This window comes from Pecten maximus, chromosome 16 (genome assembly GCF_902652985.1).
Source record: "Pecten maximus chromosome 16, xPecMax1.1, whole genome shotgun sequence".
NCBI lineage: Eukaryota > Metazoa > Mollusca > Bivalvia > Pectinida > Pectinidae > Pecten > Pecten maximus.
The window spans coordinates 23,612,556-23,637,059 of record NC_047030.1 but is presented as its reverse complement, the minus strand read 5'-3'; the positions used below and the strand labels follow the sequence as shown (position 1 = coordinate 23,637,059).

At 33.9% G+C, this 24,504-nt stretch overlaps 1 protein-coding gene across 1 annotated transcript; it reads left to right on the top strand.

Annotated features, from left to right (window-relative positions):
- The first annotated feature begins 7,438 nt into the window (after positions 1 to 7,438).
- LOC117344605 lies at positions 7,439 to 18,921 on the top strand. Its single transcript, XM_033907415.1, has 6 exons — positions 7,439 to 7,582; positions 11,275 to 11,397; positions 12,192 to 12,341; positions 12,905 to 13,060; positions 14,059 to 14,185; positions 15,104 to 18,921. Exons 1-6 carry the CDS (start codon positions 7,526 to 7,528, stop codon positions 15,316 to 15,318), a joined length of 828 nt encoding a protein of 275 aa, XP_033763306.1. The 5' UTR covers positions 7,439 to 7,525; the 3' UTR covers positions 15,319 to 18,921.
- The last annotated feature ends 5,583 nt before the right edge of the window (positions 18,922 to 24,504 follow it).

The window sequence follows — 24,504 nt, the reverse complement described above, 5'->3', positions numbered from 1 at the left end:
AATGTGTGTATTAGTATATGTACAATGTGTCCCTAATGTGTGTATTAGTATATGTACATATAGTCCCTAATGTGTGTATTAGTATATGTAGACAGAATCCCTAATGTGTGTATTAGTATATGTACACATAATCCCTAATGTGTGTATTAGTATATGTACAATGTGTCCCTAATGTGTGTATTAGTATATGTACACATAGTCCCTAATGTGTGTATTAGTATATGTGCACAGAATCCCTAATGTGTGTATTAGTATGTGTACACATAGTCCCTAATGTGTGTTTTAGTATATGTACATTGTGTCCCTAATGTGTGTATTAGTATATGTACACATAATCCCTAATGTGTGTATTAGTATATGTACAATGTGTCCCTAATGTGTGTATTAGTATATGTACACATAGTCCCTAATGTGTGTATTAGTATATGTGCACAGAATCCCTAATGTGTGTTTTAGTATGTGTACACATAGTCCCTAATGTGTGTTTTAGTATATGTACATTGTGTCCCTAATGTGTGTATTAGTATATGTACACATAATCCCTAATGTGTGTATTAGTATATTTACACATAGTCCCTAATTCGTGTATCAGTATATGTACATATAGCCCCTAATGCGTGTATTAGTATATGTACACATAATTCCTAATGCGTGTATTAGTATATGTACACAGAGTTCCTAATGCGTGTATTAGTATATGTAAACATTCCCGAATGTGTGTATTAGTATATGTACACATAATCCCGAATGCGTGTATTAGTATATGTACACAGAATCCCTAATGTGTGTATTAGTATATGTACACATAATTCCTAATGTTTGTATTAGTATATGTACACATAATCCCGAATGCGTGTATTAGTATATGTACCCGTAATCCCTAATGTGTGTATTAGTATATGTACACAGAATCCCTATTGTGTGTATTAGTATATGTACACAGAATCCCTAATGTGTGTATTAGTATATGTACACAGAATCCCTAATGTGTGTATTAGTATATGTACACAGAATCCCTAATGTGTGTATTAGTATATGTACACAGAATCCCTATTGTGTGTATTAGTATATGTACACAGAATCCCTAATGTGTGTATTAGTATATGTACACATAGTCCCTAATGTTTGTATTAGTATATGTACACATAGTCCCTTATGTGTGTATTAGTATATGTACACATAGTCCCTAATGCGTGTATTAGTATATGTAAACATACTCCCCAATGCGTGTATTTGTGTACAAAAAGTCCCCTGTGTGTTTATTAAAAATGTACAAAAAGTACCCGGTTTGTGTATTAGAATATATACAAAAAGTCCCATGTGTTTGTAGTAGTATAAATTATGTACAAAAAGTACCCGATGTGAGCATTAAAAAATGTACAAAAAGTACCCGGTGTGTGTATTAGAAAATGTACAAAAAGTACCCGGTTTGTGTATTAGAATATGTACAAAAAGTCCCCGATGTGTTCATTAAAAACAAGTACATAAAAGTCCCCGATGAGTGCATTTCAAAAATGTACAAAAAGTACCCGGTTTGTGTATTAGAATATATACAAAAAGTCCCATGTGTTTGTATTATAAATATGTACAAAAAGTACCCGATTTGAGCATTAGAAAATGTACAAAAAGAACCCGCTTTGTGTATTAGAATATGTACAAAAAGTTCTCGATGAGTGCATTAGAAAATGTACATAAAAGTCCCGGTGTGTAAATTAGAATATGTAAAAAAGGTCAACAGTGTGTGTATTAGAATATGTAAAAAAAAAAGTCCCGGATGTGTGCATAAGAAAAGGTACATAAAAGTCCCCGATGTGTGTATTAGAATATGTACACATAATCCCTAATGCGTGTATTAGTATATGTACATAGGGTCCCTAATGCGTGTATTAGTATATGTACACATAGTCTCTAATGTGTGTATTAGTATATGTACACATAGTCCCTAATGTGTGTATTAGTATATGTACACATAATCCCTAATGCGTGTATTAGTATATGTACACATAATCCCTAATGCGTGTATTAGTATATGTACATTGTGTCCCTAATGTGTGTATTAGTATATGTACACATAATCCCTTATGTGTGTATTAGTATATGTACACATAATCCCTAATGTGTGTATTAGTATATGTACACATAGTCCCTAATGTGTGTATTAGTATATGTACACAGAATCCCTAATGTGTGTATTTGTATATGTACACATAATCCCTAATGTGTGTATTATTATATGTACACAGAATCCCTAATGTGTGTATTTGTATATGTACACATAGTCCATAATGTGTGTATTAGTATATGTACACATAATCCCTAATGCGTGTATTAGTATATATTTACTATTGTATGGCACTGCCACTATATAACCCTACCAATTCAGTTGCAAGTTCACCAGCTGATGAACTGCCAACTGAAATTTGAATTTGAAAATTTCAATAAAAAATCGCACGACAAATAAAAAATCGCAGATGGTAAATATAAGCATTGAACGGCTTTCAGTTGGCATTCATAGTCAATATGAATGCCAACTGAAAGCCGTTCAATGCTTAAATGTACACAGAATCCCTAATGTGTGTATTAGTATATGTACACATAATCCCTAATGCGTGTATTAGTATAAGTGCACAGAATCCTAATGCGTGTATGAGTATATGTACACAGAATCCCTAATGTGTGTATTAGTATATGTACAATGTGTCCCTAATGCGTGTATTAGTATATGTACACAGAGTTCCTAATGTTTGTATTAGTATATGTACACATAGTCCCTAATGCGTGTATTAGTATATGTACACACATAATCCCTAATGCGTGTATTAGTATATGTACACATAGTCCCTAATGTGTGTATTAGTATACGTACACATAGTCCCTAATGTGTGTATTAGTATATGTACTCATAGTCCCTAATGCGTGTATTAGTATATGTACTCATAGTCCCTAATGCGTGTATTAGTATATGTAGACATAATCCCTAATGCGTGTATTAGTATATGTAGACAGAATCCCTAATGTGTGTATTAGTATATTTACACATAGTCCCTAATGCGTGTATCAGTATATGTACATATAGCCCCTAATGTGTGTATTAGTATATGTACACAGAATCCCTAATGTGTGTATTAGTATATGTACACATAATTCCTAATGTTTGTATTAGTATATGTAGACAGAATCCCTAATGTGTATATTAGTATATTTACACATAGTCCCTAATGCGTGTATCAGTATATGTACATATAGCCCCTAATGCGTGTATTAGTATATGTACACAGAATCCCTAATGTGTGTATTAGTATATGTACACATAATTCCTAATGTTTGTATTAGTATATGTACACATAATCCCGAATGCGTGTATTAGTATATGTACCCGTAATCCCTAATGTGTGTATTAGTATATGTACACATAGTCCCTAATGTGTGTATTAGTATATGTACATTGTGTCCCTTATGTGTGTATTAGTATATGTACACATAGTTCCTAATGCGTGTATTAGTATATGTACACATAATCCCTAATGTGTGTATTAGTATATGTACACATAGTCCCTAATGTTTGTATTAGTATATGTACACATAATCCCCAATGTGTGTATTAGTATATGTACACATAATCCCTAATGTGTGTATTAGTATATGTACACACATAATCCCTAATGCGTGTATTTGTGTACAAAAAGTCCCCTGTGTGTTTATTAAAAATGTACAAAAAGTACCCGGTTTGTGTATTAGAATATATACAAAAAGTCCCATGTGTTTGTAGTAGTATATGTACAAAAAGTACCCGATGTGAGCATTAAAAAATGTACAAAAAGAACCCGGTGTGTGTATTAGAAAATGTACAAAAAGTACCCGGTTTGTGTATATTAGAATATGTACAAAAAGTCCCCGATGTGTTCATTAAAAACAAGTACATAAAAGTCCCCGATGAGTGCATTTCAAAAAATGTACAAAAAGTACCCGGTTTGTGTATTAGAATATATACAAAAAGTCCCATGTGCTTGTATTATAAATATGTACAAAAAGTACCCGATCTGAGCATTAGAAAATGTACAAAAGGAACCCGCTTTGTGTATTAGAATATGTACAAAAAGTTCTCGATGAGTGCATTAGAAAATGTACATAAAAGTCCCGGTGCGTAAATTAGAATATGTAAAAAAGGTCAACAGTGTGTGTATTAGAATATGTAAAAAAAAAAGTCCCGGATGTGTGCATAAGAAAAGGTACATAAAAGTCCCCGATGTGTGTATTAGAATATGTACAAAAAGTCCCCGAGTTGTGCATTTGAAAATATACATAAAAGTCCCGGTGTGTGTATTAGAATATGTACAAAATGTCCCCGGGGTGTGCAATATGTACAAAACGTATCCGGTTTGTGTATTAGAAAATGTACAAAAAGTACCCGGTTTGTGTATTAGAAAATGTACAAAAAAATCCCGATTTGTGCATTTGAATATGTACAAAAAGTCCCCGGTTTGTGTATTAGAAAATGTACATAAAAGTACTCGGTTTGTGGGTTAGAAAATGTACATAAAAGTACCCGGTGTGTATATTAGAAAAAGTACATGAAAGTCCCCGATGTGTGCATTAGAAACTGTACAAAAAGTCATCGGTGTGTGTATTAGAAAAGGTACAAAAAGTACCCGGTGTGTATATTAGAAAATGTACATAAAAGTCCCCGGTGTGTATTAGTTTTTGTACCAAACGTCCCGGTGTGTGTATTAGAAAAAGGTACAAAAAGTACCCGGTGTGTATATTAGAAAATGTACATAAAAGTCCCCGATGTGTGCATTAGAAACTGTACAAAAAGTCATCGGTGTGTGTATTAGAAAAGGTACAAAAAGTACCCGGTGTGTATATTAGAAAATGTACAAAAGTCCCCGGTGTGTATTAGTTTCTGTACCAAATGTCCCGGTGTGTGTATTAGAAAAGGTACAAAAAGTACCCGGTGTGTATATTAGAAAATGTACAAAAAGTACCCGGTGTGTATTAGTATTTGTACCAAATGTCCCGGTGTGTGTATTGGAAAAAGGTACAAAAAGTACCCGGTGTTTATTAGAAAATGTACATAAAAGTCCCCGATGTGTGCATTAGAAACTGTACAAAAAGTCATCGGTGTGTGTATTAGAAAAGGTACAAAAAGTACCCGGTGTGTATATTAGAAAATGTACAAAAGTCCCCGGTGTGTATTAGTTTTTGTACCAAATGTCCCGGTGTGTGTATTAGAAAAGGTACAAAAAGTACCCGGTGTGTGTATTAGAAAATGTACCAAAAGTCATCGGTGTGTGTATTACAAAATGTAAAATATGTCCCCGTGTTTGTATTAGAATATGTACACAGGTTCCCTGAAGCGTGTATGCATTAGATATGCAGGGAACATAATCATTTCGTTGTTCCGTTAATAAACTTTTAATGATTTTTTTTTTGTTATTAAGCGAAGCAATAACGAACGTGGCTACACATCAGTTGGTATTTCGGTGGAGAGGCGATGTTTTCCCAGAGCGAACTATGTCGTTTTGGTAAACATGTCGTTATTTCGTTTTTTGTTTTTGTTTTAGAAAATGTTATACATTTGTATCTAACTGAATGACCTCCAGTCATCAAGTTATAGTAAAAGGATTTGTACGTGCTGTCATATTTACATATTATTCACTGAAGTTTATCTGGTTTATGTAATTATCTCTCTTTTTCAAGCTCAACTGGTCCGAAAAAACAACTGTGAGTTGATGCCATGAATCCCTCTTTTTATTACCCCAACTGGTCCGATAGATCAAGCGCGAGTTTATGCTTTGACTCTCTTTTATACTCCTAACACGTCAGAAAGATCAACTGTGAGTTTAGGCTGTGGCACTCTTTTCATAACTCCAACTGGTCCGAAAAAAACGACAACTGTGAGTTTATGCTGTGATTCTCTTTTTATAACTCCAACTGGTCCGGAAAAAAAACAACAAACAAAGTGAGTTTATGCTGTGGCTCGGTGTCCGTTGTTCGATACTTTTATAACAGTTACTTACCAAGCCGAATACTGATACATCACGTCTCTGTTATATGAATTTTGATTAATAGTATATAACAAATAATCCACAGAACATGACAAGTATGACAAGTTTCTTATATGCGTTGCTGTATTTTTTTTTTTTTTTTTTTTTTTTTTACATTTTTTCTGTTTTTTTGTTTTGTTTTTTTTTTAAATTGTAAACATAGTTAGCCTTAATAGGTTCCATGGAATTCGGACTGAATAGATAATGCAATGTACCACTAAATCATATTAGCGGTATCGCGGAAACATCACTAAATCTGTAATGTATTGGTGATCACCAATAATGGTATGGCCTAATCTATGCGATATATCGATTTAAAAAAAAAAAAAAAAACGGCGACCAGTGTACGAGGAAACGAATGTATGTTTATTTATTTTTCTTTTCTGTTTTTTTTTTTTCTTCACTTTTTCCAACTTTTGTGATATTCGGGAAAACAATGCAATCTGTCAGATTTTTTTTTTCGGTTACATACATACATGTATAATTGTTTAAACCTCTTTTTTTGTTTGAAAGAAAACCAATCTATTTAAGGCAATAGTTGGATTGGAGGATTTCTGTATCGTGTCCATTTAATTAATTTTATTCAGGCTCTGAATATACAAAATCAACTCAGAATAAAATTTGATTTCAGTCACGGACTTATTCCGTGGTGAATTCAAAGTGTATTGAAATTACGCACCACAAAATTTTACATGAAACTTTCATTTCATTGTTAATCTAGACCCATGCAGTTACATCCACATTAAGTTGAATTAAAATTTTCTTCAATATGATAGCATTATTGGATGTAAGCAGATACATTTATGCACTTATTCTGTTATAGGCCTCTGATGTAATAAAAAAAATAGCTAGGGAACTTTTCTTAAATTTTGGACTGCTTTCCTAACACGGAAAATACAAGTTAAGGATTAATTTCAACTGGGGCCAGAAAATGATCAAATATATGTAAATGATATATTTTCAACTTTCTTTTTATGAAATTTATGATTAATTATGACGTAATTACTTTAACCAAGGTTGTGTTAAGCCTTCTGTATGGGAGAAGCAATAAAGATACATGTCCATAAATATGTTAAATTACACTCCTAGCTACTTTGTAAAAGATTTCATTTCAAATTCTCACAGAGCCATATATTGTGTCCATTTCTTCAAAATGATGAAAATGATAAAGTGTAGCACTTTGATATATAATCAATGACAATAACTATATCACAAATACACATTTAAATCCTGAATGAAAGAGTACGGCGACTAAATACGCAAAGAAAACAAACAAATTTGTTACCAAAACACAAGCACATGTTGGGTCTATTTTCATTTTCCCCGGTTGAGACCAATCTCTTTTTCGTCGACCAATGAAAATCTCGGTTGCCGACCACGTGACCACGCCTTCCATCGCCGACTCAGCAGTACATGTGAAGAACTGACATCGAAATAGGGGTTTTCAACTCGATCGCAAAGAAGAAATACATTTCAAAATGACTGATACGAAATCCAGTTTGGCCCGTGATGGTACCATGCAGGTTACTGCCAAGGTAGGGAAAAATCTGAATAGAAACACAAATGAAATTCCGAGCTGAATATCGACAACTTCAACTGGATTTGCAAGTATTTCGGCCATTGCGTACGCCTGTGTGCATTGCTCCAAAACATAATAATTGTGCATCGACGGCCCGTTTATATAGCTGTTAAGATATATGGTTACATTTTCACACTGGTGTTTGAGAGTTTGCAATATCTGATGGTATTAGAGCCCCCAGTTGTGAGGACAAATATCATAATTTATTGTATCGCTACCTAAGGATTTTCAAGATGGCTGACAGATTAGCAAAGGTCAAGAAAGGGAAGGATGTATTATTTTAGCATCTTGACAGTTAAGGAGCGTATTCAAGAGTTGTCTGCTCACGGATGTTATCTGTTTACTCCAGTTGATGACGACGCAGATCTTTTATGAACTGTCACATCGTAATGCATGGCCAACTTTGAACCGGTCTCCATGTCTTGCTGACTGGGTGTATGAAGTGGGTGGGTTTTCCCGATGTATGTGTTGACACATGTGTTCGAACAAGCTCGGGCACGTGTGCACTTTGCCCTACATGTCATGTTATGCTGACAACGCAGAAAGTGGTCATTATGGCATGGATTTTTTTTAATCCATAAACAACAGTGAAATGTTATTCGAGAGTAAATTAAAAAAACCAAAAACAAAAAACAATGTTGACGGTGTTAATTGGTATGGTAATTACTTACTTTGCACTCTCCACTCATTATAGATTTAAATTGGATTTTCTTTTGAGGGAAAAACAAAGAAACTTGAATTTGCTTTCTGAAATTAATGTTTTATAATGCTAGTCTGTAAAATCTGTAAATAGGCCAAGTACATGTATACATAAAATATTAGACTGGCCTCCTGTCTCTAGAATATTAAAATTATAAATAAAATTGAGCTTTATGATTTTGATCCCTAGGATATATCTGATTCTACCTAAGTTTCAAACTAGGGGCAGATAATCTAGTATTAGAATTTAGCTTGGTAATTCATAACAAAACAACTTATATATAATTAGGGTCTGGTGGCCAGTCTAATAAAATATACATATGTGAAATAGATACAAAACATACATGTGTATTGAATGATACAATCAGGCCTAAATGTATACCTGAATACAATTAAAATAATAAAAAATTTGTAAAAATTCAGTTTGTGGTGAATACGAAAAAAAAATGAAAAAAACAACACCATTTGTAATATTCATATAAAAAATACATGGCTAAGACTTTATTTTTAATAATTTCTGACAATTTCTTAGTCATCATATATTGAGTGAAGTAATGCATATGGTAATTAACTAAGTCTTGTGTTACTGCAACAACCAAAATTATCAAGACATTTGTCATTTCAAAGAATTATACTATTAACACAAACAATTTTACAAAGAAACACAAACTTTAAGTATCAGATTAAATTGTCCCCGTATTTCATAGCTTCTAAATAATGCTGGCTGTTCACAAGGTGATAACCAGGAAACATACAACACTTGTATGTTCAACTTAAGGTGATCGATATGATGTTTGCTGGTAAAGTCAAATAAAACTGAGGTTCATCAGTGATCACCATTGCCTGTTTTAACGTGGCGGCCCGCCACCCTTAGCTGGGTACCCGCCACGCTTACACAACCAAATTCACTCGATCCGCCACGCATGTAATTGTTACCTAACACCCCTATTTTGTATCGATTTCAAGCAGAAAACTGACCCGTTTCTATAGCGTCCGATACTCATTACCTATGGCCCCTGTTTTTACAGGTGGAACTAGGCCTAATTGCCGAATTGCGATCTCGGTAAGGTGCCTCACCGTTATGTTTTGATACGGTTGACTGATCTCTTGATCACACCTATATCGATGGTGATAATTAATTAATAGTAGGTGTACTGTTCTGACCATGGGAACAGATGTGATTGTATGGTTTCAGTCGATCGGGACATCAGAGAAAATGTTACCATCGTCTACATCGGAAAAACCGACGGTCCGATAAGATTTTTTTTCCACAAGAATTAATATTCAGCTGGGATAATCAAACTGATAATATCAATACCTAAGCCGATGTTTGAGAAGCATGGATACATTTTTGAAAAATTTATGGCAATGTCACCATGAAGAGAGAGGAATATCAGCTCCTTTTTTGGAACACCATGTGAACGACATGCGATCGCGACAACCGATCTAGAAAACCTGCAGCCAACAGACTGAAATCTGATATATCGCGCAAGCCACGGCTACAGAAATGCGCATGGATTAATTGTGTATGAAGATGACCAAGGTAAGCTTACAATTAGCCTATATTTGATTTGCTAGATAATGATAATAATCTAACAAATATTTCGTGCATTGGTTTTCTTGTCACGTGTTATTTTTAGAAAGTACTATTAGAGTGATTTCCCTTCCAAAAACGATCTCGAAACGTCCAATAATATAAATAATCTCAGAATCTCTCCATTTATTATTTGATAAGTGTTATCTAGGTTTTTGATTTTCTTTAATTATTATTAAATAAAGATAAGTTAATTAGCACCTCAAGTATATACAATGTAATTACAAAATAACATGTTCATTTGTAATGAATATGTACTAATTTGATTATATTTGTTAAAATATAATGAATTTGTTTTTTGGGTTTTTTTTCCCAAAGATTTATTGATGGTTTTAATTGTTTTGCTTATTACAAATTTGTAGGAATAAGAAGTTCATAATTATAATATGGTAATGACCACAATAAGATTCATTAAGCTTTTCAAAAATATTTATTTATTTATTTATTTATTACCACCAGCAGGAACAGGCTCTCTCAGAGGATCTTGAACTCTCTGATGATGGTGTTTACCCAGGGAGTTCCCTACAAGAAAGCTGCTTCTTTCTAGAAGGGACTGTGCAACAGCAGAATGTTCATGTCATTTGGAGAGACAAATTGTGTTTGGCTTCAATTGTTCATAGTGGAGACTATTTTCAGGAGAAAATTATAGTGACTGTGTTGAATTGATATCTTAATTGAAATTATATTGTGGCTTGTGCATTGCTTTAAATACTTTATATATTCTTATATTATGTCCAGTAAAAGTTGCCATTGAGTTTGATTTGTAGATGCTGTATCATAGATATAATAGTTGCTATTAATATGTTCACTGATAATATTATAGTGAAATTTATGAAATTAATAATTGAAATGTTTTAACTAATAATACTTGACAATGCAATATGATCTTGATGTGAATGTTTATCATATTTATAACAGTAAAAGATGCTATTTGAGTTTGTTTTATTCAATGTTATATTAAAGAACAGCGAGTTGGAATTGAGATTGAAATGGTTTTGTGAAAATAAATTGATGATTGTTTAAATGAGGAATGTATGTTTGTAGTTTTTTAAAGTAATGGTGTAAGCTGTTATTTTGTTTTAATTTACACGATATATATGGCATAGAGTGAGCAAATGATTAAAATGCATATTTATTTAGAACTAAATCAAACAACATAATTAAATCTCTATTCTTAATGTCATAATTGATGATGTTTCTCGAAACGTCGCACCGCGAGGCTGCATGACACCCACAAAAGTACATGTTCAGAAAAAATTGTCAAAATATTTTCCTCCACCCATCATTTTGAAATTGTGGTGATCCCTGGTTCATGAATGTTATATATCACTTGTCAATACTATCCACTGTTCCAGGAGGGTATTGAATACTTGGAGGCATCGGGTAAAGATAGGCTGTTAGAGAGGCAGGGCCTGAAGGAGCCAAAGGCTGACAAACCTGTTGTGGCTCGGGATGGAACCATGGTGGCAACAGCAAAGGTAATCACATTTATAGGAATATCCCTGTCAGGTTTGGTTTAGTATTGTTTAACATCCTATCATTTAAGGACAGCCAGGCAACTGAAGTTACTTTTCTGTGCAAGGAAATGTTAAAGAACAAATCACATTCAATAGTCTTTTTTTTATTGCCTGAAAACAGAACATAAACAAGGCTTTTTCTCACTGTTTTAGGAAAGGGCCTTTTTCTCTCATTTTGGGAAGAAAATTAGTGGGGAAAGATTTTTTCAGGAATAAACTGCAAATTTTGGGAATTTCGCTTCAATATGAAATAATTTCAATTGGGAATAGGGCCCATTAACGGCCCCAAAAAGCCCTGATAAAGACATTGTCAGCATCTTCATCTGTTTCATTTTTGGCTTCAACAGTTCTGAATATAAAGTGCTGGATTGTGACTTCTTTTAAAGTTTTGAAAATCAAAGGTCAGGGTAATTTACTACACATGGTACTATTGGTAGATAGATCTTATGAAAGTCAGAGGTTTGTACCACTGTCATTTTATTTTGAAAAAAATTCAGTGTTTAAAAAGTAAATTTCTAAAAAATGTTGTAAAATGTTTTATACGTTCGTGCTCAATACCAGGGTAGCACAGAATCATATTTTGCTAGCTGTTGTATTTAAGAGATCAAGAAATAATTAAATGGTACACAGATGTAAGCAGCTTGGTAAAAAATAACATTTACTATATCTTGTCACACAAACAAATCAGCACTGTTAGAAATGACAATAGGAATTGTTGGCTTGTTTTTCATGCCATTGTGTTGTACAAATTGCAGGAAGCTGATGCTTTATTAGGTAATAACAGACCGGATGACGACGCAAAGACAAGAGGTCAGAATGTGAAGATTCAGGATATGGCTAAGGAAGAACCGCCCGCTAAGAAACCCAGAATGGCCAAGGGAGTAACAATGATTGGTACTGCTCAGGTAAGACTCGCATGAGTTATGTTCTTATGGAGACTCGCCATACGAGTCAAACACGAACTAGCCTGTCCATATACAGTATCGTTATTTCTCTGAAAGTACTTACAGGATCATTGTGAAATTTTGAAGTTTCTGTTTTTTTTTTTAGTGACTTGACTAAATCACCTGTCAATGCAAAAAATCATTAGAGTAAAGTAAACACAGAAATGAAAATGACCTTCAACCTGACCCACCTCGCTGGAGTGACATAAGGTCTAATTTGCTAAAATTTAATTATTAAAGGGTAAACGAATATTTTGTCACAAATGTTATATACAAGGTCAGCTGAAGACACATGGAACCTCTTAAATTATATTATAAGTTAATTCAGTATATTACCAGTTATGGTATTTTCCCTCTTTTTGAACTAACCTTCGTGGATTTGAATATATTTAATAAAAACAAGGTTGATGATTTGAAGGAATTTTGTGCAGATGAAACTTCCTGTATGATATAGTTAGCCTATGTTGGTTGAGTGATCTGGTCTCTATAGACAGGTTTGACATGATCCATTTATGTTGGTTTAGGAGGCTGAACAAATTCTGGGCGGAAACAAACCTGATGCTGACGCCATGACTCGCGGCCAGCAGAAGAAAATTGCTGAGATTTCAAAAGAAACTCCCCCGACCCCTACGAAAAAATCTCGCATGTCCAAGGAAGGCACAATGGCCGCCACAGCTAAGGTGAGGATCAAATATAAAAAAAATATAGAAAATTACAAAGAACAATGGCCGCCACAGCTAAGGTGTGGATCAATTTCAAATATCAAAATATATAGAAAATTACAAAGACTAAGGTTAGTTTACAAAAGATAGTGTCTATGATAGAAAATTATATTTTGATATCAGAAGATGGAAACTATGTAAATTAATTCAATTCAAGATTATGATCATAGGGTACTTTCCTATGCATTTTGAGTTGTTTAGAGAAATACTGATACAGTTAGTACAGGAAAGTACAGTGCATTTTGAATGAAATGCTCTTTTGATGATGTATTTGACAACAGGCCAGAATAGCTGAGTTGAAAAACATCGGAGTTTATTTATTCTTGAGGAACATTGGAGATATGAGGTTCTTATCCCTACCTGAAACTATTTGCATTTCTCAGAAAGCTTATTTCACAGACCACTGTGTACTGTTACAGCTGGGGAAATACACTTTACAACACAGTGTGTGATTGTTCACTTGCATATATATTGTTCAGTGATGTAGCCACCAGCTGCTACAAGGATACCCGGCTTTAAAATGTGACCACTTGTATATTGTTCAATGAGGTAGCCACCAGCTGCTACAAGGATACCCCACTTTAAAATGTGGCCACCTTTATATTGTTCAATGAGGTAGCCACAAGGATACCTCACTTTAAAATGTGACCATTTGTATCTTGTTCAATGAAGTAGCCACCAGCTGCTACAAGGATACCCCACTTTAAAATGTGACCACTTGTATATTGTTCAGTGATGTAGCCACAAGCTGCTACAAGGATACCCCACTTTAAAATGTGACCACTTGTATATTGTTCAAAGAGGTAGCCACCAGCTACTACTAGGATACCCAACTTAAGAGTGACCCTGGGTGTTTTGGACAATGGATTAAGCACAAACAAGAGTAAATGTATAATATTATCAAATTGTCTGATGAAGCAGTTATTTATGGGATATTTTTATTTATTGTTTATCAGGAAGCTAAAGCATATTACATTGGAAAGGACAAACTTGGGGACACAAGGTCAGAATCCAAAGCACTGAAGCAGACTGCAGCTGGAGCACCAAAGAAAATGACATCTATTGCCAAGACAATAGGAGAAGGTGATTATCAAATTATTTAAGTGTTCACAGTTGAATTGTTTTCAACCTCAAGGAAGCATTATAGCGTTAAAACCTTAACTACGTCCATCTAAATAACATGATTGATTTTCATCTGAAGCACTTTCTATGAAAAATACCAGAGGTTGAAGTCTCTACAACAGTCATAATCAACAATATTCCAGCTCTAGGGAGCGAGAACATGTGTATCAGCCTACATGACATCTTTGCACGTTGACAGACTAAACAATTACATTTACAGATGCAACAGCTTTCAGACTATCTACAGGAAAACATCTCGTAACAATTTAGAAGATTCAAACCAAATTTATTTCAAAACACAGTTTTGTCAAAATACTGTTATTTTAAAACAAAGTTTTGTCTAATACTGTGATTATTGGTATTTCATTTGCAGTTCTTAACTATTTTCCTTATTTTCATTTGTGAAATATAAATATGGCATGATTGCAATTTCACAATACTCTGCACAGATATGTTTATTGTCATCCAGAATGACCCAATACTAATATATATAAATACTGTATTTGCTATAGTCTCATCCTGGTATGTTGTAAAATAAAGATACTTGTACAAGTAATGACAATATTTATAGGTAAAACAAATGTCAGTTATCTAGAGTTGTACCAATAGTCCATAAGCAGAACATTTGTTAAAAGTGAAATGCTTGTTCGCAGAGATCATTTTTGAGAGGGCTATTTACCCACAATTTTCCTGAATGACCCACACGATTCAGAAAAATCATTTAAATTTCTATAAATAGCCCGTAAATTATATTACAGATAGTTATTTTTCTTGAAAATGGCCCAGCCATTTCGTAACCAAAAATAATCCCTGATTATATAGAATCTATATCTTGGATTTATGCTCCAATATAACAGTAAACTATCTTTATTTTTGCAGCGGCCTATGTTGTTCCTGATATCAATGTAAATGAAGGTAGAAAAACGAGATCTCAGTCAAACCCTAAGCCATCAATGAAGCGTGCCGGAACCATGCAGCAGACAGCCAAAGACGGCAAAGAGTTTTTAAAACGTGGCAGGAAGTCAAAGAAGGCTGCCGCAGAAAAAATTATAGAAGACGCTGAAGAAGAGGAGGAGGAGGAAGATGACGAGTAGATAATTCCTTCTGACAATTCATTTGTTGAATCATTTGAAGTTGATTGTAAAATATGTCATCATTTACTAGCGAAATTCTTGATATTTCTTCTATATGTGAAATCCCAAGGATATACATGTGAGTTCTTCTTGACATTTGTTTAGATGGGTGAATCAAAGAAGTAGAATTTGTGTTTGTATATGGTTTTCATCTTGAGTTGAAAGTGTAGTGATGGTTTTTCAAATACAGAAATGAACATCACCAGGTTTTTGTGCACTTACATATTTATAATTGTACATTGTAGCATTTTCTTGTGAATCACACATTGACTGATTTCACTCATTTTGTGAGATTTCCATATATACAATTTTTGTACGTTTAATGTGGTTCTTTCCTCCTTCTTGCATCCACATTGAAATATTTTAAATGTATTTTTTTTCCCCGAGACCCCATTCTGGAATTGTGTTAGGTTGTCTAAATCAGGTATAGATGATTTGTTCAACATGTGCTGTCTGAACCATTTCAGGCAATTTTTTAATAGTTTTTGCACATCTAGGAAATTAAGGGGAGACAATCAATTGTCAAAGGAAGACATCCATGTTGTTACTCAGTAAAATGATACAAAAATGATATTTATGATAGATTTTGATTCAATTGAATGGTATTTAATGAACACAATGTAAATTACATTCGTAAGGAATTTGTTGAATCATGTGATCTGTATTTTCGATTAATTGTGATTGTGTTAGACACGGCATATACATTATTTTTTTCTATGAATCTGTGAAAAAAAGGGAATATGAAATGGCAGCAACTATTTGCATAGAATAATCATGTAGTGTCAACATTTCTTGTTTTTGTTTGCATTTGTTTTGTTCATTATTTTATCAAAGAATATCTTCTATATTTAAAAGGTATTATATATAATATATGTTTTACACATTGAATAAAATTGAATTTTCCATGAACTTTTTACAAGTGCAGTATAAAATATCAAGCACTGTGAGTATTAAGTTCATATTCTGTATTAGATTGATAATATCTCAATACGATCAAAATTAATTCTTATCATTAAACTTTTGGGGGTGGGAGAATGCATTCGAGTAGAAGGTTTAGTTTTTCAACTATTAATGATTTTTAAATAAAATACAATAAAATGTTGTATATATATATATACTGTTAGCATACCAGTGTACAAGCTATTTTTAGGGCTGAATTTCATTGTGATTGCTTTATGTGATATGATTTTATCACATTCTGGTTGTATCTTTAGCATGTGGATACAGTTACAGGTTGTGCTTTACACTGCTACAGTTAGCAGTGTTCGTACCCAGCCATGATCAGTTTTAGCATTTTTTTCTGTTCTAAGGCATTTTTCATTTCCTTATTCCATTTCAGAATACCAATCACAGCACAGCTTAGACACGGCACATTATCCTGTTATAGCACTGAGCTCTGATCAGTAAGGGTGAACGTATATCATTATTGTAGAAACCACTTCCTAAATATTTTATGTACCCAGCAGGTAGATTTTTCTGGACATTAAAATTTTTCACAGAAATGACTGACATGACCAGCGCACAGTGAAAGTATCATCGCAGTGATTTATCAATTTACATTTGGTTTACACTCCCTAACACTCAATGTTTTAAGAGTTTATAAATGTTGGTATGAACCCAAACCATCAGAGAATGTAGGTCATGTTGTATTTCATTGTTGTATCTTTATGTGATAATTTCAACCATGTCGTACTAACAAATATTTTATCATTAACTACATTCTATTCAAGTCATGCATGTTCATCATATGAAAAGAAAACATTTACTGTCGTTCACATCATTTCAAAACTTAATATCAAAACATGGATATATTTATGCCATCGTTTGTTTACATGCATACATGCATTTTTTTATAAAAAAAATATAAACGAAAATATATGATTCTAAATGCCATTTGAATATTTGCTTCTTTGTGCTGAAATTTTGTATTATCAGCTAAGAGCTTGTTTGTTAAAAAACCTAATTAGTTAATTAATTAATGTGTCTGTATGATTTAACAGTAATTAGTATGTTCCAGCTTTTTCATGTGTAAATATTTCTACCATTGATATTTGCACATATAATTAAGGTTATATGCTACCTTGCCTAATGAATATTTAAGTGATTTTTGATAGAAGGAGAGCCACATTCTGATATAACTGTAGCTTCATGTTGTATTAAATTCAGTATCCTAATTATTAGAATTTATTCTGACATGGATTTAAGAGTAAATAATTATTTCATCAAGTATTGTAGTATTTAAAAAAAAAATGAGCTGCACAATTAAAACAAGACTTTTTAGCCAAAGAAATGGACATATCCACTTTATATATCATTTATCTTAATATTTCAGGAACATGTGTTCAGATTACTTCAAATTTTTTAAAATTATTTTTGAAGATAAATGGCCCTTTCCTGTCTATTTGTTCAATTACTTTTGAATTATGTATTGATAAAAATATCTTGATTAATGTAAATTTAAGGAAGCATATATCCTTAGTTAGCTACACAGATATAATTGTTTATCTGATTGAGTTTTTAACATCATTGCTTGTGTAACACTGCCATCATTCATCAGGAAAATGTACGTTCAGCTGTATTTATGAAGAAAGAAAATCCATTTATCCATGCGACAATTCTGTCCTGAATGCATTTATAGTGTGGATGTCCGTTGTTTGGGTGAGAGGACATTTAATGATCTGGGTATATGTGTTGGTGGTAGAATTGTGAAGCAGAAATCTGATTCATACTCGGAGTAAGATATGAAACGGTCATGTTTTATTTTCATAGTGATTTTTAATCATAATTTTCTATATGATGACATAAGTATAGAATGTTTTACTTGGAAAGATTTTTAATACATCAACAATTTCATATCTTTTATCATGTTTGCATAAAGATTATGTGTGACTTGGACATATACATGTACATGGTATACGGCCAGGTTCGTCTTCATTGTCTGTGCATTGTAAATTCATTTATTCAGATATTTGTTTCAAAATGAGTTCTGCAATAACAAGGTTCCCTGTCAAAAGAACATAGATACATATTTATCGTTTTACAATAGAAAGTTGTTTCAGTTTTTCAAAAAAATGTTAATTATAGTTAAATATACTGGGTATATATGATAATATATAAGTATGAAAATTTTACTTGTTTTCCCAGAAACATTTTAACAAGATGTCTAATGTTTGAATAAGGTAATCCATCAGTATCTGTGATACAAAGACACCTGTTTTATACAAAATGCTTGATAAAGCTTATAACTTTTAATGTTTAAATATATAGGTTAACTTTCTGATATCAGAATTAGCCTTAGCAAGTTGTTAATTAATTTTTGAATTTAACGGATAAATAATTTATATTTATCTCTTTATAAATTATAAAGGTAGATTAAATTTGTCATAAACCAGAATGAATTCAATTTATTTTTTGTATATTTATTCTACTTTGTTTCAAGTATCAGCAATTTTATAAGACATTGTTACCGGTTTTCATTTCAGTGTAAAATGTGAGATGTATTTTATCAAACATGACTGATTTTGTAAGTGAATGAAACAAATTAAAAAAAACTATTTAGCAAATTATGACTTTTTGTTGTTTTTATATTCCTACCATCATAAAATGCAGTGCATGTAGAATCCATTTTTGAATAATGAAATACTGTCTACTGTTATTTTTATATGTGAATTCAAAATTTTGACAGGTCATATTCAAATGTACCTGTAGTGAAAGGAAAACGAAACACAATAAGAATTTGTCTGCTATACTACAAGATATGAAAAGATGTTACAGAATGCTGTAATGGTGTAATCAAAAGGGGAACCACCATGTCTGAAATTTCCGTCATGTGCATTTTATACACTCGTCAAAGAGGTACTAGTGGGGTGACACCTGAAGGATGTCGCAGAAAGAATGAAGTGTAGTAAGGGGCGATAACTCTGTTTCAGCAGTTTTCATCAAAACCGCTCAATATCTAAATTTCAACCAATGAGAAGACTTTATTGTTGAACCGTGGAGGCAAAGTGGTTAAGGTGTCCCAACACTTTATCACTAGCCCTCCACCTCTGGGTTGCGAGTTCGAAACCCACGTGGGGCAGTTGCCTGGTACTAACCGTAGGTCGGTGGTTTTTCTCCGGGTACTCCGGCTTTAATTTCCTGCACCTCCAAAACCTGGCATGTCCTTAAATAAATGACCCTGGCTGTTAATATGCCGTTAAACAAAAACAAACAAACAAAAATCCAACGGTAGTCCCTCTCTAAATGAGTAGCGTTCTGGGCCCACCGATGTCTTGTATGCCCCCGTGAGCTGCAGTGATTTCACAGGCTCTTTTTGTGAACTGAATTGATCAGATTATATGACCCTTCTAATTGATATACGGTCACTCTATTCATCCAGCGCCATCGTCAACTGTTTGACGTTGATTGGAGTGTTCGGCCTACTTTTTATCCTGTCCAACTCGTCTCATAAATGATCTATTGGGAAGAGGCTAGATCATCCTGGAATTTGACTTGGATAAAATACGAAGATGGATGAAATTTGTATACTAGAGCGGTTACTTATCTCTCCATTCCACAATCAATACATTCTATACCATCTTTTTTTATTTCATATGCTGGGAAATTTCTAATTGTGTCTACTCAACAATTTTTGAAAGAGTTATTGCCCTTTGTATGTATTTGCACTTTACTTTGTAAGCTATAGCGACATTTTTTTTATTGCAGCAGTTTAAGTCTAAGCTCATTTGCAGCGTCCCTGAATAATGGGACTACTTATCCCCTTCCTTGAAGCGTGCATCACTTTTGACCTTTAGTTGAGCGTTCATAACAATAGACATGTCGATCCATGACCCCATTTATTTTACACCGTAGTCTCTATATAGTTTGGCCTCATATGATCCTTGCTAAATCACTCACTGACTGAATTAGATGTGTCAACGCAGACAATTTTAGCTGCGGAACTCATATTTGACAATTCAAGTGATTACCCGTCAAATCAAAAAGTAAGTAAATTGATGGCTGCTATGGGTCCGTGTTGCCGCTTAAAAAAGACAATGGCACAACTGACGGACGCTGTTCTTTATTTTGATATGATCGCGTGCAAGACATATGTGTACTACATATATATAGTATTTTGTTTAACGTCCTAAGCCACGGTCATTTAAGGACGCGTCAGGTTATGGAGTGGAGGAAAGCCGGGCTACGTTCAGTATCATGCAACTGTCCCACGTGGGTTTCGAACTCGCGACCCAGAGGTGGAGGGCTAGTAATAAAATGTCGGGTCACATGAAGCGTGCGATGATGTCTGATGGCTCCGTTGTCATAACCTTGGTGTTTATTTAAAATATTTTCAGACCGAGACATTGCATGGATGTAGATTTACGTGACGTTTGCGAGCGATAAAACGGAAAACGTTCATCCTTCAGAAGTAACTGGTTTTGTGGTGTCCGTACCTTTTGACATATTATTTGCTTGTTTGTTTTTACCGTGTTTTTGGGTTCCTCTGGCATTATGTTTATTTAAGAAACCGATTGCAAATACTTTGAATTGGTGTCGTAATTTCCGTATTCCTAGCATGGTGTTAATCTGTCTCATGTCTTATCGTTTAGTATTGATATCGAGTTTTTTCCTTTCGGCATTTATAAGTTCTTTATCGGTTTGGTGATTTGATGAATTGTAAAGCTGAACTGTGAAGTATTTCCCAGCAGGACATTCTACCCGTTACATTATACTGACAATAGCAAACCAGTCGTCCCGCACGGATAGAGGAATCAAGAGCGAGGTAAGGTTGGGGCCGGTACCATTTTCACTACTTCTTTACTGTGTATGTGTAAATTTGATCAACAGGAATATCACCATAACTCTATTAACCATTAACTCTATGAAAAGACATGCAGATAATTAGGGACTTCAATCGACATGACCCTTAGTGATCCAATATCGGTGGTTTTTCTCCGGGTACTCCGGCTTTCCTCCACCTCCAAAACCTGGCACCTTCTTAAATGACCCTGGCTGTTAATAGGACGCTAAACAAAAACAAACAAACAAAAATCCAACGGTAGCTCTCTCTAAATGAGTAGCGTTCTGGGCCCACCGATGTCTTGTTTGCCCCCGTGAGCTGCAGTTATTTCACAGGCTCTTTTTGTGAACTGAATTGATCAGATTATATGACCCTCCTAATTGATATACGGTCACTCTATTCATCCAGCGCCATTGTCAACTGTTTGACGTTGATTGGAGTGTTCGGCCTACTTCTTATCCTGTCCAACTCGTCCCATAAATGATCTATTGGGAAGAGGCTAGATCATCCTGGAATTTGACTTGGATAAAATACGAAGATGGATGAAATTTGTATACTAGAGCGGTTACTTATCTCTCCATTACACAATCAATACATTCTATACCATCTTTTTTTTTATTTCATATGCTGGGAAATTTCTAATTGTGTCTACTCAACAATTTTTGAAAGAGTTATTGCCCTTTGTATGTATTTGCACTTTACTTTGTAAGCTATAGTGACATTTTTTTATTGCAGCAGTTTAAGTCTAAGCTCATTTGCAGCGTCCCTGAATAATGGGACTACTTTTCTATCCCTGGCCATATCGAGGATATCCCCTTCCTTGAAGCATGCATCACTTTTGACCTTTAGTTGAGCGTTCATAACAATAGACATGTCGATCCATGACCCCATTTATTTTACACCGTAGTCTCTATATAGTTTGGCCTCATATGATCCTTGCTAAATCACCCACTGACTGAATTAGATGTGTCAACGCTGACAATTTTAGCTGCGGAACTCATATTTGACAATTCAAGTGATTACCCGTCAAATCAAAAAGTAAGTAAATTGATGGCTGCTATGGGTCCGTGTTGCCGCTTAAAAAAGACAATGGCACAACTGACGGACGCTGTTCTTTATTTTGATATGATCGCGTGCAAGACATATGTGTACTACATATATATAGTATTTTGTTTAACGTCCTAAGCCACGGTCATTTAAGGACGCGTCAGGTTATGGAGTGGAGGAAAGCCGGGCTACGTTCAGTATCATGCAACTGTCCCACGTGGGTTTCGAACTCGCGACCCAGAGGTGGAGGGCTAGTAATAAAATGTCGGGTCACCTTAACAACTCGGCAACCGTGACCCCACAAAGAATGAAATTGTTCACGGTGTTTATAAAACTACAGTATATAGTTGGTGTATATTATTAAGACGAAGATACATGTATCATAAATCATATTTCCTCAATCTATAAGACAAGAACGACTTAATTTGTTCTGGAAACACCTTAATCAGACATTCGAAGGTCTTTTTGGTCCAAACACAGAAATCTTTTAACAAATTATTAACAATGAAGAACAGCTTTATGGCATACTTAGACGATCGTAATGTATGAACATGTGAAGTTGAACATTGACAGTAACACACTTTAAAGGTCAAAATTAAGGGTCAGTTTACGAAATGGCTATCACGGAGAAAATACAAATTTTCACACAAATTTTGAAATATAGGAATCAAAAATAGGAGGCTAAGGGGAGATATGATCAAAATATATAAATTAACACACGGATGATATGATCAAGTTATCACAGAGGGATATTTACCAGAAATTACCAACAAAAGAACAAAAAGGCATATATATGATATAAACAAAAATGAGAAGCAAAGTGAAACCCGAGGAAATATTCGTTTAGCGAGCGGATCTCTTCCCAATGCCGTGGTAACCGCAACAACTGTCAAAACATTTGAATTCCGATTAGATACACACTGGGAACAACCCGAATGCTATTCATTTCAACCCCGTAATAGCTGATAATAAATTTATCCATATTCGAGACGTCAGCATGTGAACAGAAGTAACTCTGGTAGATAAGAATAGGCGACTGGTGCAGACGGTACAGATATACGTATTTATGTGAAATCATTGAAATCTGCTGATGATTCTATCCTGACCTGTTTGTTAAATGTGTCAATTTCAAAACGAGTTTTTCCTACCGAGTAGGAAAAAAGTCAAGGTCATCCTTATTTTTAAAGCGGGTGACACTGTCGAGATGATGCTGTTCTTTTGCATTAACTTAAGATTTGATCATGTTGTATCACATCTTCCGTGAAAGTTCTCTTTTTCTTACCTAAAAAAATAAATAAATGAAAAGAAAAAAATAATAATAATAAATAAAAAAATAAATAAAAAAAAATCACAATACAATTTGTATTTATAAGTTATGGTAGTGTAATGTCTGATGTTCATCCTATCGATATTGGGGCACGACAAGGGTCTAATTTTGGACCTCTGCTGTTCATGTAAATGACTACCAAAAACATACTGGTATCGTAATGTATGCAGCCCCGCAAAGTTTAAGGAACAACAGGGCTTTAAGCGAAACTCATGATGGACGACTTAGAATGTACAATTCAGTGAACGAAAGAAATCAACTTCGTCTGAATGTGACCTTAAACAAATGCATGTTGGTAGAATCGACTCAAGTTATTTAATTGTGAATGTCGTGAGTTGAATTAACTTTTTTATCGATGTACATCGTACGAAACGCCTTGCTGTTTTTGTGGACCTTTGTCTGTCCCGAAAAGACCACATTGAGTACACACCTAAGGAAGCATTTTAAGCTGGATATGCTTTTTATATAGCACAAATACATATATATTTTTTATCATATCTGTATATATTGATCCAGGGCCATGTGTAACCTTGGATAAATAAAGATAAATATTATCATTTCTACTTCAACAGATATGACCATATTAGCCTTCTCATCTCGCACACTGTGTGAGTAGCAGCATTCCTGGCGTGCATGCAGGTTTAGGAGACAGATATCTTTATCTATCATTTATCAAAGCCATGTTGGAAGTGTCACTTTACAGGATTTATTAAAAAAATATAAATAAAATTTCATATTTTTATTTCACTACTGAAGTGTTTATAAGGTGAATTAACTATTAAATTTAAATGCATATCATCTTACCGATAGTTGAACTTATTTTTAAAATGCATATAAACACGCATAACGCATTCATTTATCTTGTGCGTTGTTGTTCAGCCGACACGTTTTCATTTTTTAATTATTTAATTCCGACAGCTTACTATTCTGTTTATTTTAGGTTCACATATTTATAAAGGGAGAGCAAAAAGTTTACTCGCGTTCAAGGACAAAC